This window comes from Rattus rattus, chromosome 5 (genome assembly GCF_011064425.1).
Source record: "Rattus rattus isolate New Zealand chromosome 5, Rrattus_CSIRO_v1, whole genome shotgun sequence".
Lineage (NCBI taxonomy): Eukaryota > Metazoa > Chordata > Mammalia > Rodentia > Muridae > Rattus > Rattus rattus.
The window spans coordinates 117,822,761-117,847,683 of record NC_046158.1 but is presented as its reverse complement, the minus strand read 5'-3'; the positions used below and the strand labels follow the sequence as shown (position 1 = coordinate 117,847,683).

The 24,923-nt window shown below is 43.0% G+C and overlaps 1 protein-coding gene across 2 annotated transcripts in view; it reads right to left on the bottom strand.

The window, feature by feature from the left end:
• Btbd3 (BTB domain containing 3) overlaps positions 1-24,715 on the bottom strand; it is a 30,225-nt gene extending 5,510 nt beyond the window's left edge. The window contains exons 1-4 of one of the 2 annotated variants that reach the window (XM_032904298.1): positions 24,535-24,715; positions 2,630-2,915; positions 2,049-2,139; positions 1,399-1,517 (exon numbers count right to left, since the gene is read on the bottom strand). In XM_032904298.1, coding sequence (XP_032760189.1) covers positions 1,399-1,517; positions 2,049-2,139; positions 2,630-2,772 — 353 coding nt within the window. In that variant the 5' untranslated portion in view covers positions 2,773-2,915; positions 24,535-24,715. Of the gene's footprint in view, positions 1-1,398; positions 1,518-2,048; positions 2,140-2,629; positions 3,855-24,534 lie in introns of those variants that run through there. The other variant, XM_032904297.1, reaches the window with a different exon arrangement.
• Positions 24,716-24,923: the final 208 nt, after the last annotated feature.

Sequence of the window (24,923 nt, the reverse complement as noted above, 5' to 3'; positions counted from 1 at the left end):
AGCTCCGTTCTTTGCGCTTCACCTGATCTCATCATTTTTAAATACTGTACTAACTGGTCCTAGGTACTACATCTGTAAGAGAGGGTATTTGACAATAATGCATCAAATGACTTGGGCAAGATGGAACATTCTGCCATTCTTGCTCCTGTTTCCTGACTGAACATGTGTCTAGGACACAACTGGACTTCAGTGAGGCCAAGATGCTAACTAGGGCTGCATTCCACCAACAACAGATGGCACTGTCACACACAGAGCTGACTTCACAGGCAGCGATGAAGGGCGAGAATCTAAGCAGGTAAAAGGGGTTCTCTAATGGTCTGAAGGTTAGAAAGTGGAGAAGCAGTTAATGCTGTCGTACTTCCCATGCTCCCTTGCCTTTAATCTCCCTGCTCCCCACTGGGAAAGTTCTAGTTCAATTAGGCTTCAAAGCCATTACAGAACCAAGGAATTACGTACTTAAAAACCCTGAAACTGACTATAACTTAGTTTTAGGTAAGCAGTAAATAATAAATAATAATTGTTTTAAAAATTATGAGAATATTGCCAAACTTTTTAACCCACTGTGCAAATTTTCTTCAAAAATATTTTAATTTATTCCAGTGAACTGAAATCCCCATATCAACATATAACCTTGAACAATTAAGAAAAACCTATTAATACAACTTATAATTACTAGGTTTAATCATTGTTTAGCATTAGACAGTGGTAAAGATGATTCTTGGTACCTGATTAACATGCATTAGAGTCTGCAAAGATCTATAATATATGAAATTTTTTATGTAAGTATGTGACTGCCCTAATCTCTTTTACACTTTTATATAACTAATTTAAGAATGCTTGTATTAATCTACAGACTATAGGACACTACCCCTTCAAAAATCTCTTCATCAGCATAAGCATGTCCAATTCTGTGGGTGGAATATGTGTGCATGAAGATGGGATGGTAAGTTCCACTTTTGCGGCACTAGACAACTCAGAAGATGTGACTTCCCAGTGCTGCTAGCTAAACAAGGTACAACATTTTATAACTGTGAAGTAAAGGTTATTTCTCTGAAGACTTCTTAGCGTGTACTGCTTTCAGGAAGAGAACATCCCTATTAAATAGTGTTTATCCCAGAAAGCTATTTTTCTTTTAAAATGTCATTAAAAAGCAGTTCACTACCTGAGTTCTTCGTCCCTAGGCTCTAGGCTAAGCAACGGCTCTCAATGCCTGCAGCATTCCATAGGACTTCCAGAGAAAAACGAAGAGCAGTTTTCTCTAGGACCATTTCCAAGGCAAGCAGCACCCTCTCTCTTTAGAATCTTTGCTTTTACAGAAAACTTAGATCTGACTTAGAAGCCAGCAGCGCACAACTACAGCACAAGCAAACTCTTTCCGAACACACGAATAATGCTTACTTCAGCATGGCAAGGAAAGCAGCAGGCTCGACGTCTGGTATTCGGATTTCATCTTTGTCCTCAGCAAGTTCTCCATAAAACATTGCATGGAACACTGAGCTCCCAACAGCTAGGACGTACTGTGGAGAAAGGGGAATCTCATTTCATGCACTGAATTGAAAGCATTTTCAGCAGTCAATCCCCCAAAAAGCTAGCAAATCAGGGTTGGGGGGATGCAACGTCCCTAACCCACATCTTTGAAACAGCCGGATTAAGGTGCATCCTGACAGGGGAGCCTAAGATTTTCACACAAAATGGGCTCTCCGTCAATATCCCAAAGCTTTGACATTAATATACACCCTCACCCCATTGTGAAATAAATAAAACCAAGACTATCTGATTTCTATAGGAAGAGTAAACAGAGGACTTTGCAAACCTGCTACAACATTTCCTACCCCTGGAGAGTGAAGAGGGCATGTTTCTGGGTGAGACTTACAACCGTGTAGAAGGAAACAAAGGCAAAATTAAGTGTGGCCAAAGGCCTGCATTCTCTGTAATTGGGCGAAACATGCAGTGCCTGCCATCGGCAAGCTGCCCACACGGAGCTCGGAGCTGACAGGGTCCCTCTATGTAAATCTCAGGACTAAACCGGTAATGCAGCTGTTGCTTACTTTGTGTCCTGGCAACCGCTGAGTCCCACCTGGTGGCCCAACCACAAAATGTACATCTGCCATCAAGTCATTATTGAACATCACCGCATTTCTACAAACAAGAGGCAATTCATTAATTCACAGCAGCCCGTATTCCTAACATCCCTCTCCCCAACACGCAAACTTACAGAAGCTAAGCAAAAGCAGTCCCGTGTCCCACTTCCCAGCAAGAGAGCAAATAAAGGGTCCAGCACACCACTGTCTGCAGTCACCCCGGACACACGGGGAGCGACTGGAGTTTTAAAAGTTATCTGAACTTTTCCATGGCTTAGGAGAAATGGAGGGTTTCTCGCCTCTGTGCTCCACAGATACAACCCTGCTGCTTAAATGTTACGGCTTGCAAAAATATTTATCTGAGAGGAAAACAGCTGTACTGTTTTGGAAAAGATACAAGACAGTTTTCCATTACCAGCACCGCTTCTGGGAAAGAGGAAAGGGAGATTCGTGTTAAACTGCATTACAGGTCACATAAAAGCAGAGGCTTCAACACTGGCAAACTTTGAAAGTAAATAAGCCGGCGGCCGGCAGGGGCCCTTCCTTACCTTTCTCTGATGGTGGGATAAAGACCCTGCCAGTTGGGGGCCGGGATGAGGTTGTTGTTACAGAGGTTGTGCTGGTGCTGCTGCTGGACAGTGGTGCTGCTGGAGTTGGCCGGCTTCTTACGGGGGAATATATCAGCAGCCATCTTCTTCTTCTTTTTAGTCTTCAAGGTAATTATTTCATAACAAACTGGGGGCAACTTGCTGCTCCCACTGCCACCGCCGCTGCCGCCACCACTGCTGCTGTTTGCTTTCTTTGAACCTTTTTTGGACCTGTTCTTTACTGTCTCTGGAAGCATCAAGAAGAAGGTGAGACATTTCATGTTCTTTTCTTTATCATCTACCATGAGTACAGGATGTCTCTCTTTAGAGCTAGATATCGCAAATTTGCTGGAACATCAAGGCAAAGAGGCTAGCCGGAGCTAAGATGTTAACAGAAACCAGAAACCGACAAGCTGGTATTTTCCTGCTTTTCCCAGCCAGGCAAGGTGACCTTTTCACTATGTTGAAGAGAAACTGGCTTTAAGTTTTATCCAGGACCGGATCTGTTAAATACATTCCCATCATGATTCCTGTTTTTCTTATTTGCGCATAAAAACGGCCGTTTTCTAGATCACCTGGAAAGCTTATGCTGAGCAAAGGAGGCAGACAGAGAACTGAGGCGCTTGCTTTCTGAATTAGGTTAGCAAGATGTGGCGAGCCCAGCGAGTCAGTGCGGCCAGCCCCAGCCGGCGAAGTTGTGTGGTGAATGGATCGGGAGAGGAGAGTAGGTATTACAGCCCTGCAGACGGAGTCAGACAGCCAGAGCTCCGAGCCAATAGCTGAAGCCACCAATCAGGATTGGACGAAGCCAAACAGTGACACCTATTGTAGCGTGCACAGCTCTGATATTAAAGGAGCAGCAGTTCCATTCTCCTTTCTACTGTATATTTAATTAAGATAAACAGCAAATGAAAGACATTTGCAAACAGGAAGGGAGGAGTTTATTTCTCTTTAGTACAGGAGCGTTTTCATTTCAACTAAAACAAGCAAAAGCCTTTAACAAAGAACGGGAACACATATGTCTAATCTCTTTCTGGCAAAAATCTTCCTCCTCGCAGCATTTACTTGCAAGTGTTTTGAACAGATCTCCTAGACTATAAAGCCAAAGGGAATCAATGTTCTGAAACTGAACCAAACACTTTTAAGCACAGCTGGGGGAGGAGAGGGGTCTTGTTTCAGTCTCTCCAGACGCTTCTCTGCGGACGCTTTACTAAGGCCCAGAATTTTGCTTACTTCTGATGTTTTCTAGCTCTGCACTCATCTTGGACATGCGTCCCAGGTCACAAAACACTGTTAATTACAAGGAGCTTATAGCCACATGCTTAGCTGTACTGAAGCATGAGGCAAATTCTAGATATGAAAATAGCATTCAAATGAGACAAATCTGATAATCAGTGCTTAGACCCTGTGATTCACTAAAGATAAATCAGACAGGGCACTGCTCAGGACCTCCAAATCCAACTCAACGCCTAAGGCTAATGTAATCTTGTCATACAAATTTCACATAATCCATAAACTCTAACACAGCGCCAGCAGTAGGGCTATTTAAACGGATAAGAACCTCCTATTAGCTAGTTACAAGGCAAAAGGGTCCCCTGGCTTTAGATGAGAGTAAGGCTCCCCCAGAAGCTGCTAGTAAAACAAACAGCATGTATTGGAGCGTCCCAGTTTGTAAAGACAGACCAGTGACTAGAGCGACTCCCACGCCTGTCTATGGGCCTGCTCTGGTCTGCTCAAAGCAGAGAGGCTATCTGTTGCCCCTGGACCCCATCCCTCAGGGCCACAGCCCTGTATGCGATGTAGTCACCTGCATGGTGACTCCTCAGCAAATGAGAGCCTTGTTACTGTAACTAATGTGCAGTATTACATTCCAGGAACCAGTCTTTAAATCCATAGCATCCTAATCCTAAGGCATCCTTTGTGCCGTCGTTATTAAACTCATTTGAAAGCCACTGCAAGCACAGCGTGCAAGAGAGACACGGACAAGGTTACCCATCCCCATTTCTGATGGAACCAAGTGGCTGTTTATTTATTACAAGTATTGTATTGTGAACAGCAGGGCTAAGACAGCACACACTAACACCCTTGCAGATCACCTTCAGCTGTACTTTCAGGATAATGGTAGAGGTGTACAACCTGTGGGAAAGCATCTAGAAGGCTCAGGAGATGGTTTGGTTGGTAAATAAATTACTTGCAATGCAAGAATGGAGACCTGTGTTTGGATCCCCAGCACAGGAAGGAAGGAAGGAAGGAAGGAAGGAAGGAAGGAAAAAAGGAAGGAAGGAAAGAAGGCAGGCAGACATGCACAGCACAGCACAGCACAGCACAGCACAGCACAGCACAGCACAGCACAGCACAGCACAGCACAGCACAGCACAGCACAGCACAGCACAGCACAGCACAGCAGCCTCTGCCCACAACCCTAACTCAAGCAGTAGGTAAAGAGGTTGCTAGTCAGTTAGCCTAGCTCATTGGTGAGCTACAGTTAAATCAATAGACTCTGTCTCAAAAAATAACAGAGCAGTGGAAGACACTCAGTGTTAACCTCTGTCTCCCCACCACACACACACACACACACACACACACATCAATATACATATACATACATATATATATACATACATATATATATATATATCATTCACCACACAAACTTACACCATACAGATACAAACACCCACACCCACTATACTCACATACCATACCGCACACAAACACCCCACATATCACACACATAACGCACAAATCCTTATGCCTAACACACACACACACACACACACACACACACACACACACATTCACTTGCAGAGAGACAGTCTCTCACTCACACAGGACACTGAGGAAAAGGCACTAAGAAAACAAGCAGCTCCTGCATAAGCTACCCACCAGGAAGGTCAAAACAGAGGGTCTCTCTACTGGCTGCTATGGAAGGAAGTTCTCATTCATACCTGCTGCAAAGCCCTTCTGATAGGAGGCATTTCTGAGCATAAATCCCAAACATATTTCTAACAAACCCAGTATCTGGGTCCTCAGGTCAGACTGATCAATTAAAATGGAAGAGAAAACCAGCTGATTTGAGGCAGTCATTATTAACTGGCAACTGAAGAAGATTAAACAAAAGAAACAGAACAAGGCTTTGAGGTCTTTATCATCTCACATAGAGCACATGCATGTCTCCAAAACTACGGCTTTCACACCACCAAGGATAAGAGAGAAAGCGCATGGAGTAGTTTGAGAAAGGAAATTACATAAGGTGTTAGAAAACACTCTTTTGAAATTAAAGATCCCACGTATTTGGAAAAACCAAGCTTTGTAGAAAAACTTGAAAACTGAAAGGTAAGAGAAGGAGAACTAAGAACTACGGACTCCCTAGGGCAGCAGTTGCTGCAGGAGGCCATTCCCTCTCACGTGGTCAGAGGCCGGTGAGATGGTGGTTAAAAGACCCACACACAGCTTCCTTTCCTGCTCTGGTGACAAGACAAGTCCCACACAGCTGCTAAGCCTGCAGTCCCAAGGCCAGAAGCAGCCTGCCCCAGGAGCCCTTAGGGACGTCGGATCCTAAGACTCCGGCTCACATCTGCAGTTTACCGAGAACCTGCCCACAGCGTGTATGGTACTCAAGCTTGGGAAAGACTGCCCCAAAGGTCCAGGTTCAATGCCCAACGACACAGTACATCATCAGATAGATGAGCAAACAACTCAGGATAACTTCATCTACTTCGAATCACGAATTTAACCTCTCCTATCTTGTTCTGAAATTCTTCTGTTTTGATTAATAGCTCCATTCTAGGACCCAGGTGAGCAGCCAGCCAAGTCAGACAGCCTAGAGCATATGGTTCTCTGGAAAAGACGTTCTAGTCCAGATTCTCAGGGGTCAACAGCAGGTTTCAAAAACACCAAGCAGATGAACCAGCCAACCCTTAAATAATCAACTCCTTAGTTCTGTCTCAGAAGCCTCACTGTGCATATTGGCCACACCAGCAACCAAGAAACTGCTCCATCTTGGCTAAGCCACTTAACTGCCAGAGCATGGGAGGGGCTTCTGAAACCCAGTCAGTCTTTAAGGGATCCAGGTGTCTCAGCTACACAGTGAGTTTGTTTGGGAGGGCATTTCTCCAACGGTGCTTAATCCAGTTAGAAACATATTTTATACTCTGACTTAGAGCAGAGCACACATATCAGAAGAGTTGAAAATGTTAAAGTTCAACTTGATTTGTTCTATTTTATCCTTTATGTTTTGGTGTTGCTCTTGATACAGTCAATCCTTCTAATAACTGGTTTGAGAAACTGGATTATTTTGTGGGGTACCTAAAGCTTAATATCCAAGGCTCCTTTCCACCAAAAATTTAAGACTAGAGAGTATCAAAAGGAAAAGATGGTTAGAACCCACGTCTAACAGTGTGCCTACAGAATCCACCAAACTGTATGCAAACTCGCAGTGTGGGATGATGTTTCTGGAAAGACAGCAGCTTTCATCTGCCTTTCTGAGTAATACATAGGCCTGAACACAGGAAAACAGAGCCACCGCCCTTTAATACACTTCCTCATGCTGTGGTGACCCCAACCATACAAATATTTTCATTGCTACTTCATAACTGTGATTTCCCTACTGTTGTGAATCTTCATGTAAAATCTGTGTTTTCCAATGGTCTCGGGCAACCCCTGTGAAAGGGTTGCTCAATCCCCAAACGGGTCACAAGGGGCTGAGAACAACTGCAGTAAAATGTCAAGGAAAAAAATAAAAAAACTAGTATGAATCTGTGTATCTTTGTTCTCTGCTTTTGTTTCTGCTTTGCTACATTAAATACATTACACCTTATATAGATATAAATAGAATCTCATCTACTCATTCTCTAATCCAGAAACAGCACCAACAGTTTGGAAAACTCATCGAAAAGCCTTGTCACTACTAACATTTCCTCACTTGTTCCTATACTAAGCTTTTGGAGACATAGTTAATCTCCCTTAATGAGGCAACTAGGTCAAGAAGCCCTTCGACCTTTAAAGAAAGCATTTCCGAAATACACAGTGCAGAGCTTGCACTGTACTAGGTGCTGGGCACACAACAGGGAGGAGCAGAAAACCTGGGTCCAAAGGTTAGCTAATCGCAGTGGGTTTCTATTGATTTTATAATTGCTAGAAAGTAGAATCACCACTATCTATCTTCACTGGCTTGGGAATTAATGAGAAAATTATCAACAGAGCCTAGGCTCACTTACATCATCACCCTTTCTCCACAGAGGGTTCTCCTTACATGGGCATTTTGGGAAAGGGACTCTCGGAAGCCTGGAGAGCAGCAGTCTAACTGACAGGCCACTCCTCGTGTTACAGAAGTGTGACACCGACTGCAGGGCAGGTCTGCTTGCCATGTTCTGTCTGTCCCACTCAATCTGCTGTATCGCTCACAGCAACCTCTCACCATACACGCTCCTGTTTGTATTTCTAATCTACTATAAAAGAAAAATATTATGTGCAGAGTTCACAAAGACAAAAGGCAAGAACATACTGGGTCCACACCCCTATTGGGGCACTTCAGGAAAGAAATGGACAGGATTGAGAAAGTCCTCTAATGGGAAGGAGGAGCCACGGGGAAGTTGCTGATATTCAGGAGGCTCTCCAGGTAAACCTAAGGTCAGAAAACCAGACACTCCAGGTTAACATGGGGTTCTGTGTCCCTCTGCGACAACACTGGCAACTCTTGTTTAGCTTGTTCTAACTCTAGTTTCGCTGTCTGGACTTGTACATGGCTTATTACAGGACGTAAAATCCAAGGCAGTGTCACTCTGAACCACGCGTCACAGGACATAACCAGAAAGCAGTTTAACCTGATGAGGTGCGCTAGAACGCTGCCTGCTATTTGCTTATTTGTCCTTTCAGTACCAAGCAAGCCTCAGGCTTGTCATATGGGAGGTTAGAGAGGTAAGTGACCAAATGCTGGCAGTCCCTAAAGATGGCAGCAGCTGCCAGAAAACGTGCTATGTGCTTTCTAAATTTGGAGATAAATGAAGAACATGTCTAGCATGTACAGTGAAAAAGTAAAAACCAGTACCAAGTGACTTTAAGGTTGGTTACTTAGTATTTGAGAGCCCCATTCTCATCTGCCAAATAGAATAATTACACATGGCTCAGCCCTCTCACATTTACTGTGAAGTCAAAATTATATGTTTGTGAGTTAAAATGGTCTACACAAAGATAAGCTCTCACTATGAGTGGCAATTGGACTCAAGCAAAAAGCAAATTTATGATAACCTCAACCAAAACCTAAGGCTCTGGCTTCCCATCCGTGCAGCATCTCCAAGGGGCATCGCTGCTGACATTCCGTCTCTCCAGGTGTGGTCTGGACCCGTCTGTGGTTCCAAGTTATTTTACAGCTTGCTCGGATTTTCAAGTCTGGGTAATCAAGATTCTGAACCATGAGTTTAGAACAGGGCCACAGCAATTTCAGAATCCCAACTGTTATCGACAAATCTATACCTGGAACCAACACCACAAGCCACAAACAATGAGGAGACCAATGCTGGCTCATAGTGCCCTACTGTACCTACAACAAGGCCAGAAGCTGCAAGCAGGCATCTAGCCTCTGGACGGGCAATGCTCACACGGGCAATGCTCACACTAGCTATCTCTTATCATGAGCCACTCTGAACTCTAGCACAAGGTGATGATACTTAACACGAGGCTTTGGGCAAGGCATACGTCAGTGGTCTAGAAGGATGAGTGAGGGAAGTGGATGGTCAGTTTTACCGTCACCTCCTTTACTGGAAAGAACTCCAGCTAACCTTGACATCAGACTGGAAGCATTCAAACTCAGAACACATCAATTTTCAGTGATAACCAATTCTTTAAAAAAATCCTCTGACTATTTTACATACCCAATAATCATAGCTGTGTAAGATACTGTCTCAGTACACACCTTGTTTAGAATGCTAAACAACTCATTTAAATCTCAAATTATTCATTCATACTTAAATGAGATGATCTTGAAAGGATGTATTTAAGATTTATCAAGTGATACTCTATAGATAGTTATTTAAAGGAATATTGTATTTTATAAAAGTTAAGATATTTTGATAAAAATATTTAGATATCTAAATATTTAGATAAAAACATTTTATGTATTCTAAATGATCTTATAGATAATTTCCTGTCTAGGTTTCTAGGATTAAAAAAACAACAACAACCTATTTATGGGTTGGAGAAATGGTTCAGTGGCTAAGAGTACTTACTGCTCTTGAAGAGGACTGGAATTTAGTTCCCAGCACACATTTTGACTGGCTCCAGGAAATTTGATACCCTCTCTTGGCACTTATGGGCATATACATAGATTTGTATTTATATACATACAGATACATATGCACATGTAAGTAAAAATGTGACAGAAATAATTATTTACTTGCTACAGTTTCCTTTATATGTTAACGGTATGATTATGTATACATGTATATGCAATGTTTTACTAAGTTCTCCCACAAACATAAATAGATTTTAATCTGGACTGTAGTGATTCTAAGACAACACCTAACTTTTGTAACCACTAGGCCTTTCTTTCTTCTTGTACTATATCAAATAATTGTACCTTAAAGTCAGTGAAATAATTCAACTCAAATTTACACAACTCAAAAGAGAGAAAGCAATCTTTTCCTCTAGGTTGCTTAACTATTCCCTTACACAGACGAGAGGAGGACGTAGAATTCTGGCTGACCTGCATTAGAACAACTGTGCTTTCATCATGCAGGCATTTGATAAAGTATATCATCACAATTCTCAATCGAGAGTGCTACTATGACAACCGTTTACACGGTGGAAAACGCAGGTGGAAATCTTGAAGTGAAAACTTCCATTGCCAGCTTCGGCAAAGCACCCCACTCCCATTATTTTCCTCACTGCACGGGTAAACATGTAAGGAAAAGGAATGAGGAGAGACCAGTAACTCTCTGGGTATAGCCGCTAGAGAAATTTATCAAATACTAACTCTAACAACCCTGTAAAGCAAAACGGGGAGGGGGTGTGTAAAACAAGTCCTGAAAAGATGTAGGAAGGATACATGGCTCAGAGCACTGTCTGGTTTTCCAGAGGCACTGAGTTCAATTCCCAGCAACTACATGGCCGCTCATAACCATGAGTAATGAGATCTGGTGCCTCCTCTGGCCTGTAGGCACACATACAGGCCATATACATATACATATACATATACATATACATATACATATACATACATATACATAATGAGTAAATAAATAAATCTTTAACAAACAAAGATGCCGTGTATGGGCTGGAGAGATGGCTCAGCCTTTAAAGGCTAGGCTTCCAACCAAAGAGATATTGTGTATATTCAGACAAATAGAATAACATATTAACATGTCAATTTAAAAATGAGAAACATTATTATAATGACCATATGCCCTCCCCATATGACTATTAATATATACTTGAAAACAACGAAAGCAAAGAAAGTCTGGGCCCTGAGATCTCTTTGGAAGATCTCTGAAGGGAAGATGTTTTGAGCCAACAGGGAACTCTAATCCTACTGGGAATGACCACAATGGAACAACTCCAGTCAACCATCACTGTGACCTTTTCCAGATTGTCGGTTTGCTTTAGATGAGAGAGAGGGAAAATTAATGTGCTTTGGTAAATTATAAAAAGAAACAAAACAACACATAAGTGTATCGTGAAGATGACAGTTTACTTTCGTGAACTTAAGCCCTACCTGTATTAGAAGGAGAATCATCAAGAACATCACAGTCAGATCAGAGCAGGAAACCTGAAACACTCGTCAGTCACAAACTTAAACAGCAGACATCTTACTCTACTGGGAAAGTCACTCTGCTCCAGTGAGCACATGAAATGGGAAGAAAGAATCCAGATAAGTCCCAAACCACTTGATAGTTATTCTGCACCACTCTTGATTATTAGTGGGATACCAAATCTGTCAGACAAAATTCTACAGCACCCGTAACTCTTAATGAAAAACTCCTAAAAAGCAAGAACCCTAAACAAAATGCTACCCAAATACATGTTTGCTGCTCCCCTACCACTCAAGGCTTAGGAATAACCCTTCAATTTACCCTGTCTGCTCACACTAAAACACCGATCGATAAAGATTACCAAGACCTTTTCAAGTTATTCTTTAATGTGCTTGAAGAGTATCTTAAGGATACTATTATTGGACTTGAACTTTTGTTCCAAAAACCTTATCTGCATATAGAGAGGAGCGGTTAATATTCTGAGTTTGGATTTACCACTATACACACATCCATATGGAGTCAGCTAACTAGTACTCAGTGAGGTTTCTTCCTTCATTTTTATAATACATATAATTAGAATGAAATATAATTTCCATCAATTGATTATGATACAAACCTGAAGGGTTGGATGCTCAGGAAAGTCTAAGAATAAGACTAGAAAAGAGCAGTAACTGAGATAACAGAGCACCTCCTCTCCTCAGCCTTTGTGCGCTTTGGCTCTCCCGTGTTCGTTTCTCTCTCTCTCTCTCTCTCTCTCTCTCTCTCTCTCTCTCTCTCTCTCTCTCTCTCTCTCCCTCCTCCTCCCTTCCTCCCTATAATAGGGTCTTGCTACATGGGTCTGGCCAGCCTCAAACCCAGAGCAATCCCTTTACCTCAGTCTCTGGGTACTAGGATCTGAAGTTTGCACCCCCATGCTTGGTTCTAACATTACCTTCTCTGAAAAATACACTTTCAAATGAAATTTTAAAAAAGATATATATATATAACCAAAATTATTAACAACATCCTGTTCCAAAAAAAAAAAAAAAAAAAAAAAAAACAAAAAACAAACAAAAAAACAAAAAAACCAAAAAACCTATGATGGGGATACTGTAAAACCTAACTTCCAGCAAAATCTCAGAGTAAAATCTCTAAGCTCAAATTAAAAATGACGTGTGCTACTTTTGGTTAATTTTAAGATTTCTCTCTCTCTCTCTCTCTCTCTCTCTCTCTCTCTCTCTCTCTCTCTCTCTCTCTGTGTGTGTGTGTGTGTGTGTGTATGTATGTGTGTACACACCCATATGTCTACATGAGTTTATGTGTACCAAATGCATGCAGGTACTTATGCATGCCAGAAGACAGCACTGGATCTTCTGGCACTAGTGACAGGCAGTAGTAAGCTATCATGGTGGCCAGGGGAACTGAACTCGGTATTCTGAAAAGGCGATGTGCACTCTCAACGGTTACAACATCTCCCCTGGCCCGGGGTTTTACTTCTGCAATGAAAACTGCAGCTCCTTAGGTGTGCTGTGAAAGCTGTTATGAAGGTACAGTGTACACCAGCACCATTCAGAGAGCCTCCATTTGCCAGAGGAGATAAGGTGGCACAGGGACAGCACTCCTGTCGCCCCTCTTCTTTTGCTCTTGTCAAATGAACAGATGCTGAGGAATGTCTGTAGGTAACGTGGTTTATAATACTAAAACAAGAAAATAAAGTATTTGAAACAGAAGTTCAATTCCAATAATATGCTCAGAAGTTTCATTTTTGTGGTAAGGATACTATCTAAGTGGTCAGTGTTTGTACTACCCACAGGTAAAAAAAAATTAATCTAACTGCTCTTAAAATGTGTCTCTCTTTCAAAAGTGAAGACCTATTATTAAATGTGGTTTCCCCAATCTACGTCCCACAATACTCAGACACAAGCATGTGCTGTGGCCCTTAACTGCCACTGAAGTTAGCGAACATCTTCTTCTGAGGGGGCGACTGTTAACTTTTCTTAATCACACATTTTGACATAGTTTCCAGCTGCACAGTCTCACAGGAGAGCTGTGTCAGTGTGGTGACAACTGGGATCAGAGCAAAGCCAACCTTAGGCTCTGAAGACAGAACAGAGTTTATGACTAAGTCAGCTAGTTCTCTTTACACAGGCAGCTGTGGGCACGTCATGGAACCATATTTGCTTACACTAATGTCCTCTAGTAAAATTTAAAATAACATCAATCAGGGAGACAAAAAGAGAGAGAGATGTTTATTAAGTGGCAGGTGGCCAAATTTCAGCCGTACTGAGATGCTCGTCATAAAAAAACTAGCATAACACGATGGGAATGGACTCTGCTGCACACCAGAGAGGACACAAATGTCTACACAGGCGAGAGAAACCCACCTCGCTTTCACAATCAGGAAAAAAGTCACAAGACTTAACAATGTGCTCTGGGTCTCTGTGAGTCCACTCTGACTCGACTTCTTTTACTTGTCCCCTTCTTTCTTCACAGTACAAAGGGTCTGCGGCAACCTGTCATTCTCACAGCCCTCTTCCATAAGCCGTTCACAAACATCCGCCTTGGCATTTCTGCTCTCCACATCCAACTGCACGGCCTTGCTTTCCGTCACCGGATTAGAGTTCATTCTCTGAGGCTGCACCTCATATCTCTATGGAGAGCTAACAGCCACACCCACACACCTGGCCTTCTCTGGCTACATAAGAGCAAAGTTCACACTCAACACATCCGCGTCCAGCTAGCAGTCTATATTAAACGTATGCAGCGCAGCTGACCCTGAGGTGAATGGCCTGAGACTGGGGTCTAAGTGTTTCCAACTGTCTATGGTGCAAGCTTAAACTAGGTGCCGTGGCAAAGAATCTAGAGCTATTAAATGTATCCTGAGGCTTTCCCAAACAAGTTCAAGCACACAAGCAGTTTATAATACCACATTTCGCTTGTAGCTAAATGCAACTGAGCATAATGAAGCCTAACCTAAAGCCAGTCCCTACATGCACTCAGAGTAGGGATCTGGATCATTACAAGCCTAACGTCTAATGCAGTGCAGACATTCATGGAGAAGTGTGGGTTAACCAGGGGCAAGATCACTTACCAGGACAAAGCTGCTTTCAACCAAACCCAATTCATGGTCGGGCATATTTATTTATAGCACTAGTAGAGAGTTTTAGTGATTTAATGGACTGGAAAGGATGATAAATTCTGTGATCCACATGAAAGCAGCAAAGCAGTCATATGAATAACCCAAAAATTATAATTAAAGGGACTTTGTGGCTCTGAGATATGTTTGATCTGTATTTAACATTGAATGGGTGAATTTCCACCACATTAGACACACCCAATCTTCAAACATACAGTAAAATAGGCATGTGTGAACAGGGCAGTTGGAAAACTCATGCATGCGCAGCAGACAGCCACCTGTTCATGTCTAGGTCCAGGTCATTTCCTAATACAGGGGACAGTACACTGCTCACATGTGTCTGTCTGTCAGCTGTGTGAAAGGGAGTCAAGGCACACCTACACCTTCCCTCACAATCCTGGGACAAGATGAACTTTATTCTGGTGAATAAAAAAAAGAAAAAAAATTCAATGGTAAATTCTCCTGGCTATAAAAACATATTTCTGGGTATAATGTCAATATATTCTGTGTGGATCTGTTTAATTAAAAGTATTATGTATCTTAAAGACTTCTGAACTGCACTGCTTGGAGAGGTAGCTCAAAGAGACACCAGTGAGAGACTCCCAGAGCAGCAGCTGGCATTAGTGATGCAGAACTGAAAGTCTCCACAGGAGAGCTCTGTGCCACAAACAGAAAGGAAGGGGGAATTTTCTTCACAAACTCCAAAGGGGAAGATTGCTCCACAGCCGGACTCTCTTCACTATCATGCAAAGTCTGTGGAAGGTCACCCCAGTGGACACTAAAATGAAGATGGTAAGATACCCTGAAGGGAGGACACAGTAAATCACTTTACCTTCCTCTTTCTCCCCAGCCACACCACTACTGGAACAGTTTGTCTGACTGAGGATTAGCCCAACACACTACACTCCTCAGCTATCGCCAAAGTAATGTAAAGTAACGTTTCCTGGCATCTAAGAGAAGCCACAGTAAAAACATCCAACTTAGTAAGTGCAAAGCTTGAGCACAAACCTTTTCATACTGTATTATGAAACAAGATGCCTGCACAAGGCTTTGCTAACAAAACTGAAAAGAAAAGAAAATGGTTGCCTCAAGTGAAGCTTTTGTGGAATCTGTGTGAGTCAAACCTGCAGCACTGTAAGCCATTGTTACCTCAGAGAATTAGCAAGGTGTGCTTATCAAGACTGATAGACAGTTTCTCAAAAGAAGTTAAGCCTGGCATTTCAAGAAAAACTGACAATGTTTATTGCTGATGGTGAATTTCGGGCCTCTTGGCAAAAGTCAAAAAATTTGGAAACCATGGTTATGAAGTCAGGAAACTTCCCAGGACATAATTAACACTGTTATGATGAAATAGGCTATAGTATTATCTGGCTTCTTGATATATAATAATATATATATAATTATTGAATAATTAAATTAAATATATATATAATATATATTGAAATGTATATATAAATATATATATAATATATATATAATGAAATGTGTCAGCATCTGAAAGGTTTACATAACTCAGCGAACCGGTGTTTTCTAAGCACAATGCACAGAATCACACACCGGTTAAAAATGGGACATAGATCAATAAAACTTAAAAAAAAATCCAAAGTACAAGAAGAGCTTAAAAAAATAGACCCTTTCACATAGTCACATAGTCGGGTACATCCTGCCTGATGGTGACTCGAGGCCATGCCAGAGCCATTTGCTAACAGGAGCTCAGAACTGATGCAAGCTGTGTTGAGACGTTCAAGACAATGATGAAAAGAATCAACTAAAGATGTCAGGGGACACATGAACGGGTCTCAGGGAGACACCAAGTGAGAAGGGTAAGCAGTAAATTAACTGGAACTTCTACTCAAATAAAGAAACTGTATGCGTTCACTAATTATGTAGTGATGTCACGTGGAGCACATGTGGGGATGGCCCGACTGCACACCCTTCTCTCGTTGCTGGCCACACTCACAGCAGCCCACTCTCCAAAAGACACGCTCCAGCTCCAAGAACTCAAGAGTCTCATGGCCCTAAGCCAGGGAGGTGAGGGAAAGAGGCTGCACTCGGCCCAGTCTACACAGCAGGACAGGAAGCAGGGGGAAGGGCACTGGAGGAGATCTGGCCGGCTGCCAGCAGCTCCTTGAAGCTTGAACCCCTCCTCCTTAAAAGGTGCTTCTGGGGACCTTCTCAGCATTTGTAATGTGGATAATAAGATTAAGAACTTAATGCATTTCTAGGCTTTTTAGTCTTGTAGATCAGCCTAAGTCACATTAAAAGCAATGTGACTTCAAACTACTTATATTTTCCTTTAACAAACATTAGAAAAGGTGGGTGGTGGTTGTTATTAGGAGCCCTTCTCTATGCAGAGATTTAAAACATAATAGCAGCCAAGGACCAAAGTTAGTCACTCAGAAATGAACCGGAATATGACATAAAAACAAACAAACAAACAGAAAAACAGAAACAATTCAAAACAGACAAAATAAAATAAATAAGTAGATTAAAAAAATAATAAAACCAAAAATGTTCATAGGGCTTAGTTAAAAGCGAACTACCTTCAGGAGACCCTCAACAAGGTAGACCCGTTAACAGGTGTATTTTCTGAGGAATACCCATTAATGGCTGAACCTACCGAAAACATCATTCACTATCGAAGAGGTCAAGCCTTTCTTTCCTTTCAGTTTTAGACAACAGTACTTACTATTAAGGACTCAATATAAAATGAGTGGTAACTGTGCTATTAAGTTTTCCTAATGACAGAACATAGATCTAATCAGTTTCAAAGACAAGGCAAATTCACCAGAACAATGCTTTTCTAGCATGTGGTTTGTGTAGATCACTATCTAACTGGATATGCAGATAAAAAACTCTTACCTATAAAATGCATACACACAAGGAACTAAATATATCTAGAGAGAAAAATAATAGAAAAACCCCTTAATTTTGGATTTAGATAACAGAGCTACTCATGTATGTCTAGAGAGCACCACCCTAATTTAAAACCAACCCCCCCATGTGTGTGTGTGTGTGTGTGTGTGTGTGTGTGTGTGTTTGTTTGTTTCACAATATGACTGAAGGCCAAAAGACAATGTCTTGCCATGGGAAAAAAAAGGGGGGCATGAGTTTTTATTGTATTCTTAGAGTTGAAGGACCGGAACGGGGGCTACAAACTAAGCAAACTAAAATGACAACTAGTGACTAAAGCAAGGAGGAGAGCAATGCCCCTTTCTCAGGGAAACTCAAGGTAAAGAACCGAGACCCTCTGTTTTTGTGCATTTAATATCACATCTAATAATGGCTCTAAACGTCTCTGTAGTGTCAAAATCATGTCACTGAAGAGATTTCAGGGAGAGCAACAGAAGAAAATAGACTTAAGGGGCACATAAAAGGGGCCAAAATCTCGGGGGTGGGGGGGACGACAAATGGATCTATCTTAACTTTAGAAGCAGACACAGATGGGTAAAGAACCAAGCAGAGGGACAGAACACCACTGAGAGCCACCAAGGAAGAATGTTTTAAAGATATCTCAGGCAGTGCTACTACGTATCCTACTATGCTAACAACCAAAGATTTTAGAATCTACATAATTTAGACGGGAACAGGAAGGCTGAGGCAGCTTTCCTGACAGCTAAATGACCTGGTCACACAGTTGTATAATTTAGTACTTCACAGGTAATAATCCCACTTAATCCTCAGAACAAGTCACTCTGCCTTATGTTCATCATAAGCTACACAGACATTCTGGAACCTCATCCTTGCTGGTAGGATGATCAATCATCAGTGTTAGGACCACAAGTGCCAAAGGGTTATGAATATACTATTTTCTTAGAAATGCACTGGAGAAAAGGGGAGTAAAGAGACTATGTTCACTCACAAAAATATTTAACTGTACCTCCTCTATATGGTAGACATTTGGGACGCTCAACAAACATCTATTTCATGCCCTCCAGAACCCCAAGAATATAACAGGAGTGGAGGAGAGAAGCAATTCACAAAGCCAAAATAATAACACCTTATACATAATTTAGAAGGTAAGTTATGCTGTAAAAAAAGGAAAGGCATACACAGCCAAGGACAGAGTGTAACTCTTACCGTTCATTATGTGCGGGTTGGCACTCATTCGGATTAGCTCTCACTAAGAAAGGTGGAAGGGTGTGAAGGCCTGAAGGAGGTGAGGAGCTCATGGAGGTATCTGGACGACGGGAGCGTGTAATATTACAGAGGGACTGTCCAGCACAAGACTTAACGTGGGAATGTGGCTCCTGTGTTCAGGGTGAGCAGGGAAGGACGCCCAGCTGGTGTGGAGAGTGGGAGGGGAGAAATGGGAGGTGAGGTTGGAGTTAGTAGGACAGGGTTGTGTAGGTGAGGTGAGTAGTGAGGCTCAGAGAGCTCCGGAGGGTTTTAAGCCTATACCGATTTAAAATTTGACAGAACCATTTTGATGTGGAGGACGCAGATTGGTGGCAGAGAGAGCAGTTTCCTGGTATGAGCAAAGCCCTCAGTACAACAACCAGGAAAAGCAGAAGTGAGGGCAGAGACAAAACAGGAGAGGAGAGGAGAAAGATGACGTTCTGGTAGTTATGGCCATAGGGACAAGTTAGGGAAAGGAAACTAGTTTTCCCTCGGAAAGCCACTGAAATAGAGCCAGCAGGAAGTGATAGGAAAGAGAAGAAGCTAATAGGAGAGGTGAGGAAAGGAGCTACTTCCTGGTTCAGGTTGGAGGCACAGCTCTGAACAAGCCCAGATGTAGGGTAGAAGAGAAGAGTCGATGGTTTTAGAATGAACAGCCCTACAAAGGAAGTGGGCTGCTCACACACCACGTTAACAGAGAAGGATCATTTCAATGCTGGGCTTGTTAACATTGTCTTATTTAAGGTAATTAAATCAAAAGAAAAGGTATTTGGAGCTGTCTGAACAGGTAATGGCATACATTTGGAAACTGCATGGAGGTACATTGTACTAGATTAAAATATTCTGAGTACTGCATTGAGGCTGGTAGGCAGTAAGCTTTATTTCATAGTAGCAAGTTAGTAAAAAAGAGGGAGGGGAGGGAGGGAGGGAGGGGGAGGGGAGGGAGGGAGAGAGAGAGAGAGAGAGAGAGAGAGAGAGAGAGAGAAAATGAATATGAGCATACACTAAGAAAATCTGAATAAAAAACCCAAAAGACCAATGGCGTAGGAGGAAGAGGTAGAATAACTACAGGAGCCAACTACAGAAGTGACTCAAGGAGAGACGGCCAATTATGTCCAAAGCTGTCAACAAAGGAGGTAAGAATTTAGTAGCCAGGAATATTTTCTCCCAAATAACCCACAGTAAGTGACTTGTACCTCAAAATCAAAGAAAACATGATTGTAATTGAATACGCTGCATTTCAGTCTTCTGGTGAATTTAACTTTCTAAAAAATTATGCAGAGATGGGATTGATCCAAACTGATAACTGAGACTCAAACCAGTTCCATATTTTAAGAAGTACCAGTGATAAGTGACAGACGCCAATGGCCATTTGCTAACACTCAACTACCATCCTTCCAAATATTTAAAAAAAAAAAAAATCTTAAATGTAAACGAAATGGAAGGATAACTTCCCTTGTCCTGACATGAAACCATGACAACCCGAAAGCCAAATTGTTCTATCAAAATAAAACACAAGTTCATACATTAACAGTTACCAATCATGTCCCAGAAGCATTTTATAAGATTACAAAATGCTAGTGCACCTTCCATAAGGCCAAATTTTAAAATGTTATTATTACAAAATAGAAAACACAAGTGTCATTATCTGCACCCAAGAGAACAAGATGCAAAGCTTTTAGAGTAGCAGGCAATCATAAAATAAATGCACAAAACCACCATCCTCCATACCGGCAAGTCAGTCTGATAAACAAAGTACAAAGGGAACAAAACGAAGAGCCCAGGAGAAAAAAGTTCAGGCCTCTTACGGAAGAAAGTGGATTCTGCTGAGCGAGATGGGGGGTCTAGATTAGAGCCACCTTTCCTGTCTCCCAACAGGAGCACTGACCACTCTACAAGGGCACGGTGCTTGCCAAAAGCAGCAGTGATGTCTAGTTCTCAAGATACACCTTCACGGTCTTTCAGGACCCTGGATTTAACATCAGTCATGCCGTTTCCATATGCTCCGCTAAAGTAACAGCAGAGAGACCTTTCTCTAATGCACACCTTCTCATTGTGTGACACTGGCAGCTCCAGTGCCCAAGACTAAAGATGTGTTCTTCAACAAGTACATTAAACACCTTCGTGACACTATGCAAAGAGGATGTGGGGAGCCAAATCCCCCCACAAATTCTAGAGGAGGGCACTGACACATGGCCAAGTAGAGTCTAGGAAAAAGCAACAGCCAAAATTGGTTGCTGTTAGGTCTCAAAGAAACCTGGACAAGTCTCACTCAGTATGGGGCAGTTCCCAGCTCTTCTTCCCCTGTCCCCACCCTAAACCTCAGATCCTGTGTAACCTCAGTCATTCTGGTCACATGGTTTCTTGGCTCCCCTCTTGGTTCCCATGTGCTCAGCTCTCCCTCTTGCTTTCTCCCCATCTCTCCTCTCAGTTCGGTCTGGACCCTTCCAGATGCTTCTTGGCTATGCTCTCCCTCATATCCACAATGCACCCTTCTCCTTAACCACACATGGGAGGAGTCACATCCTTATTTTATTCAGTTACCACTTGAGAGACAGACTAACAGACTGGGATAGAAGGCCACTGATACTACAAGTATGGGAGACCTTTACAACTCTACAGACTAATTTAAATCTAGCATCTTTATCTGAACGGAGAGGTAAATAAATGGCTTCTTTAAAACTCATGTGACCTGATCTATCAGATTTCCCTGTATTCTAAATGTAAGATTTTGGCATAAAGATGTAGACTGGTGTACAGATGGAAAAAGGCCTAAAAGATTCAAATCTCCAAAGGTTTTGCTTAGTTCAGGTTACCCCTGGACTTACCAAGCACAAATGTTTATCAGGAAAAATCATAAAGGACCAAAGAGACGACTGGAGTTTATACATGGAAGTATAAAGTTGTGATAATAATGTCCAGTGCATTATATTATAAAAATGGGTTGAATATTTTGTTAAAGAAATGGAAGCATTTTATTGTCTGGAAAACACCACAACGCAGATTACCAAGGAGTAATTTACAGACTCTTCTGGGAGGAGGCCACATTTATACCTCCAAATAGGCCTTTCTTCTTAAGTACCGTTCCTTTGTTAAACACTGTTCTTAAAATCTATATGCAGTTTTCAATAAATCTCAACTCCACTTCAAAAAGCCCAAAGACAAAACAAGAAATTAATATATATATATATATCCAACTATATATATTTAACTCACTTAAAAACAAATCACCATTTACAAGTAAAGTAGAACTGGTACCAGCACAGACAACTCCCACCAGCAATAAATCATCAACTCCAACAGTTATAAAGTATATTTTTTTTTTGTTGTTCTTTTTTTCAGAGCTGGGGACTGAACCCAGGGCCTTGCGCTTCCTAGGCAAGCGCTCTACCACTGAGCTAAATCCCCAACCCCAGTTATAAAGTATATTAAAACAAAATCCATCTTTACAGAAATCCAGGATGAATTAAACACTCGAGTGCTGGAACACCTGACCACGGTGTGGGTAAAGAAGGGACAGGTCACTGTACAGTTAACAAGCCTCAGGAACCATAAAAAAGCTCACCTGATTCTTGGGCTGTAAATCTTGCCCAACAAATCATAGATGCTAAGCCTTTCACACAGGGCACTGACCTAAGCTGCACCTGTTTCCCTGGCCTGCACTGAGCCCGCCCGCGTCACCATGCAACATTTCCTTGCCACAGAGCAGTGGTGAGCACTAATTGCCTTGCAGGCTTTGGTTGATAGCAAGTTAACAGAAACTGTATTAGCACACAAAGACAAGAGAAGAGGCCCAAAACAGGCTCAAAACCTCTGCAGCCTTAAGGATGCACTCGAATTCACAACACTCATTACTTACAGTGAAGTCTGAAACACATAGGCAACATATGTCTATCCTGCTTTATTGGGGGTTTGTCTATTTTGGGTTTGGTTTTATGGGGTTTTTTGGGTTGTGTTGTTTTGTTTTTGACCTTTGAATGTGTGTTGCTAGAAGGAAGGAGTTCCAAGCCTCTCTCTCTCTTTCCCTTTGTCATTTTTTAAGTATTATATTACATAAATGGTTTTGAGTTTTGTAAATAATCTTAGAAAACACCTTCTAGGAATGAAACAATGTAAAAATGCTGACAGTGGCATTTTCCCTCAAAAATTGTTAGAGAGTCACTTTCCTTTTTTTTTCTCCCGTTTCCTTTTTTGCTTTGCCTGGCTGTAAGATATTTCATGTTTATAAACTGGTAAAACATAAAGTCTTTTAGTGCTTTAAAAAAACATCGTTCACAATCCACAGGTTTGTGCGTGTGGAAGTAAAAGTGTTAGGAACATGGAACCTTGCTAAACAAATTGAGAAGTATCTTACCATGGAAATCTCTATCTCAGAAACAAGACGTGGAATCAGACGACCTCACCTTTACCAGTAATGAGGCCGAAGAACTTAAAAGGGAGAATGAAAAGAAGAGTCCTGCTTAGAACCCAATGGTAACAGGTCCCGCCCACTTCCCCTGGAGGACCCGTTGCTATGGAAACCACAGTAACCCTTTAGATTCAAGAAGCCTAAGAAGGGATATTCTCCCAGAGACTGAGGTACATTAAAGAGGAGGCCCTGTTAGAGGGTTGGGAGGAAAGGTTAAAATGAGATAGACAGCCTCATGGCTGTAACAGGGGACCAAGGGGGAGGACGTTAGTTCCAACAGGAATTCAAAACGCCAGAGTCATACAGTTAAGCTCAACTTTTAACTTTGACTGTTAGGAAGTTTTCTCCCTCCTCTGCGGGGAAACAAACCACTTTTGTGCATTTAGAGACGTTTCCCGCCCCCCCTCCCCTTCCCAGTGGGAAACAAACCGCTGTTCTGTGTTCCGGACTAGGAGGAGTGAACTGGAGTTTCATCCCAGCAATTATAAACCGAATGCTACTACTTTGTAAAGCCTAAAAGTCCCGACTTTCTCTTACCGAACCAGTGTTTCTGAACTTAGAATTACATGTGGCTCTGTTTTTTTTTTTAAACAAATAAATGCCTTGGGTTTGAATTAGTCAATGCGAACACGTGAGATTTAAAACTACCCGGCGAATCTCCCCCACAGACAAGTTTAGGAACTATCTTAGGCAGGATTTACAGAGGTGGCGGGAGTATTTCAAAAAGAAAAAGTCCACTTATCTCCACCGGCCTTCTTTAAAAATAAAAACAAATAGAATTTGCTAGCCTTCTGCACACACACATGGGACAATAGGTTCCTTGACACACAGTCTATGTAGCACGCCCTAACAACAATACTTTCTTTGAGATAAAGGCAGTACGAGTCTTTCCTTCCCGAGGCAGCGAACAACCATGAACAACCAAGCTACCAAAGTTCAACCTCTAGGTTAGTGCGAACGGGGACCTGCAAGGCACCAGGAACTTGGAGGATGCACTTCTGCAGCAACAGGACCTAGGCTAGGGCGCACCTGCAGGGATCCGGGCGAAAAGGCAGGGCGTGGGTCCTCAGAATCCCCAGCCCCCGACCCCGTCGGCCACGCCCCAATAAGTTTCTTGGGAGAAGTTTGCTCGGGCCCCTAGGTGCTCTCGGTGCGCTCGGGACGGACTCGGCTGTGCACCGTGCAGGTGGCCGCCACCCTGTCCCGGACCTCCGCCCCCACCAAGGTGGTTTGGCCCACGTCCTCCGCCCAGTCGCGGCCAGGCTTGCATCGCCCTGTGGAGTCCCATCGGCCGCCCAGCTCTGCGCCCTCGGCCCCGCACGAAGCCCCGGTATCTCGTCGCCCCCCACTCACCCTCCTCCCCTCTCCTGCCGCCGCCCGAGCCCCCTCGTTCGGCCACTCCCGCCTCCGGGCGCGCGCCCCCGCCAGGGCCCACGCCGCGCACGCGCGCAGCTGCCCGCCACTTGCCCGCACTCACCGTCAGCGTTCGGCGTGGCTATGGACGCTATCGCCTCTCGCAGCTCCGACCAGGTGCCCGCTCCGCTGGCCCGGTCCGGGAACTCAGGGATCCAGAGCCCGGCGGGCGAGGCGGGCACCCGCACGCAGGGCACGCTCCCCGGGACCGTGAACGCAAGCCCGAGCGCCAGGAGGGGCCGGGAGGCGCTCCCGGAGGCTGCCCTGGATACGGGGCATGCGCAGAGCCCTCCCCTTCCCGGGCCCTGCGAGTAGTGGGCGGAGACTCTGGAAGACTGGCTGGAAAGATTGGAGGAAAGCTCAAGGGTTAGAGTCGCACTGGAGACCTCTGTGTCCTTGTCCCACAAACTGCCACTTCCTTCTCTAGTTCACTCATTACATCAGATATTAAAT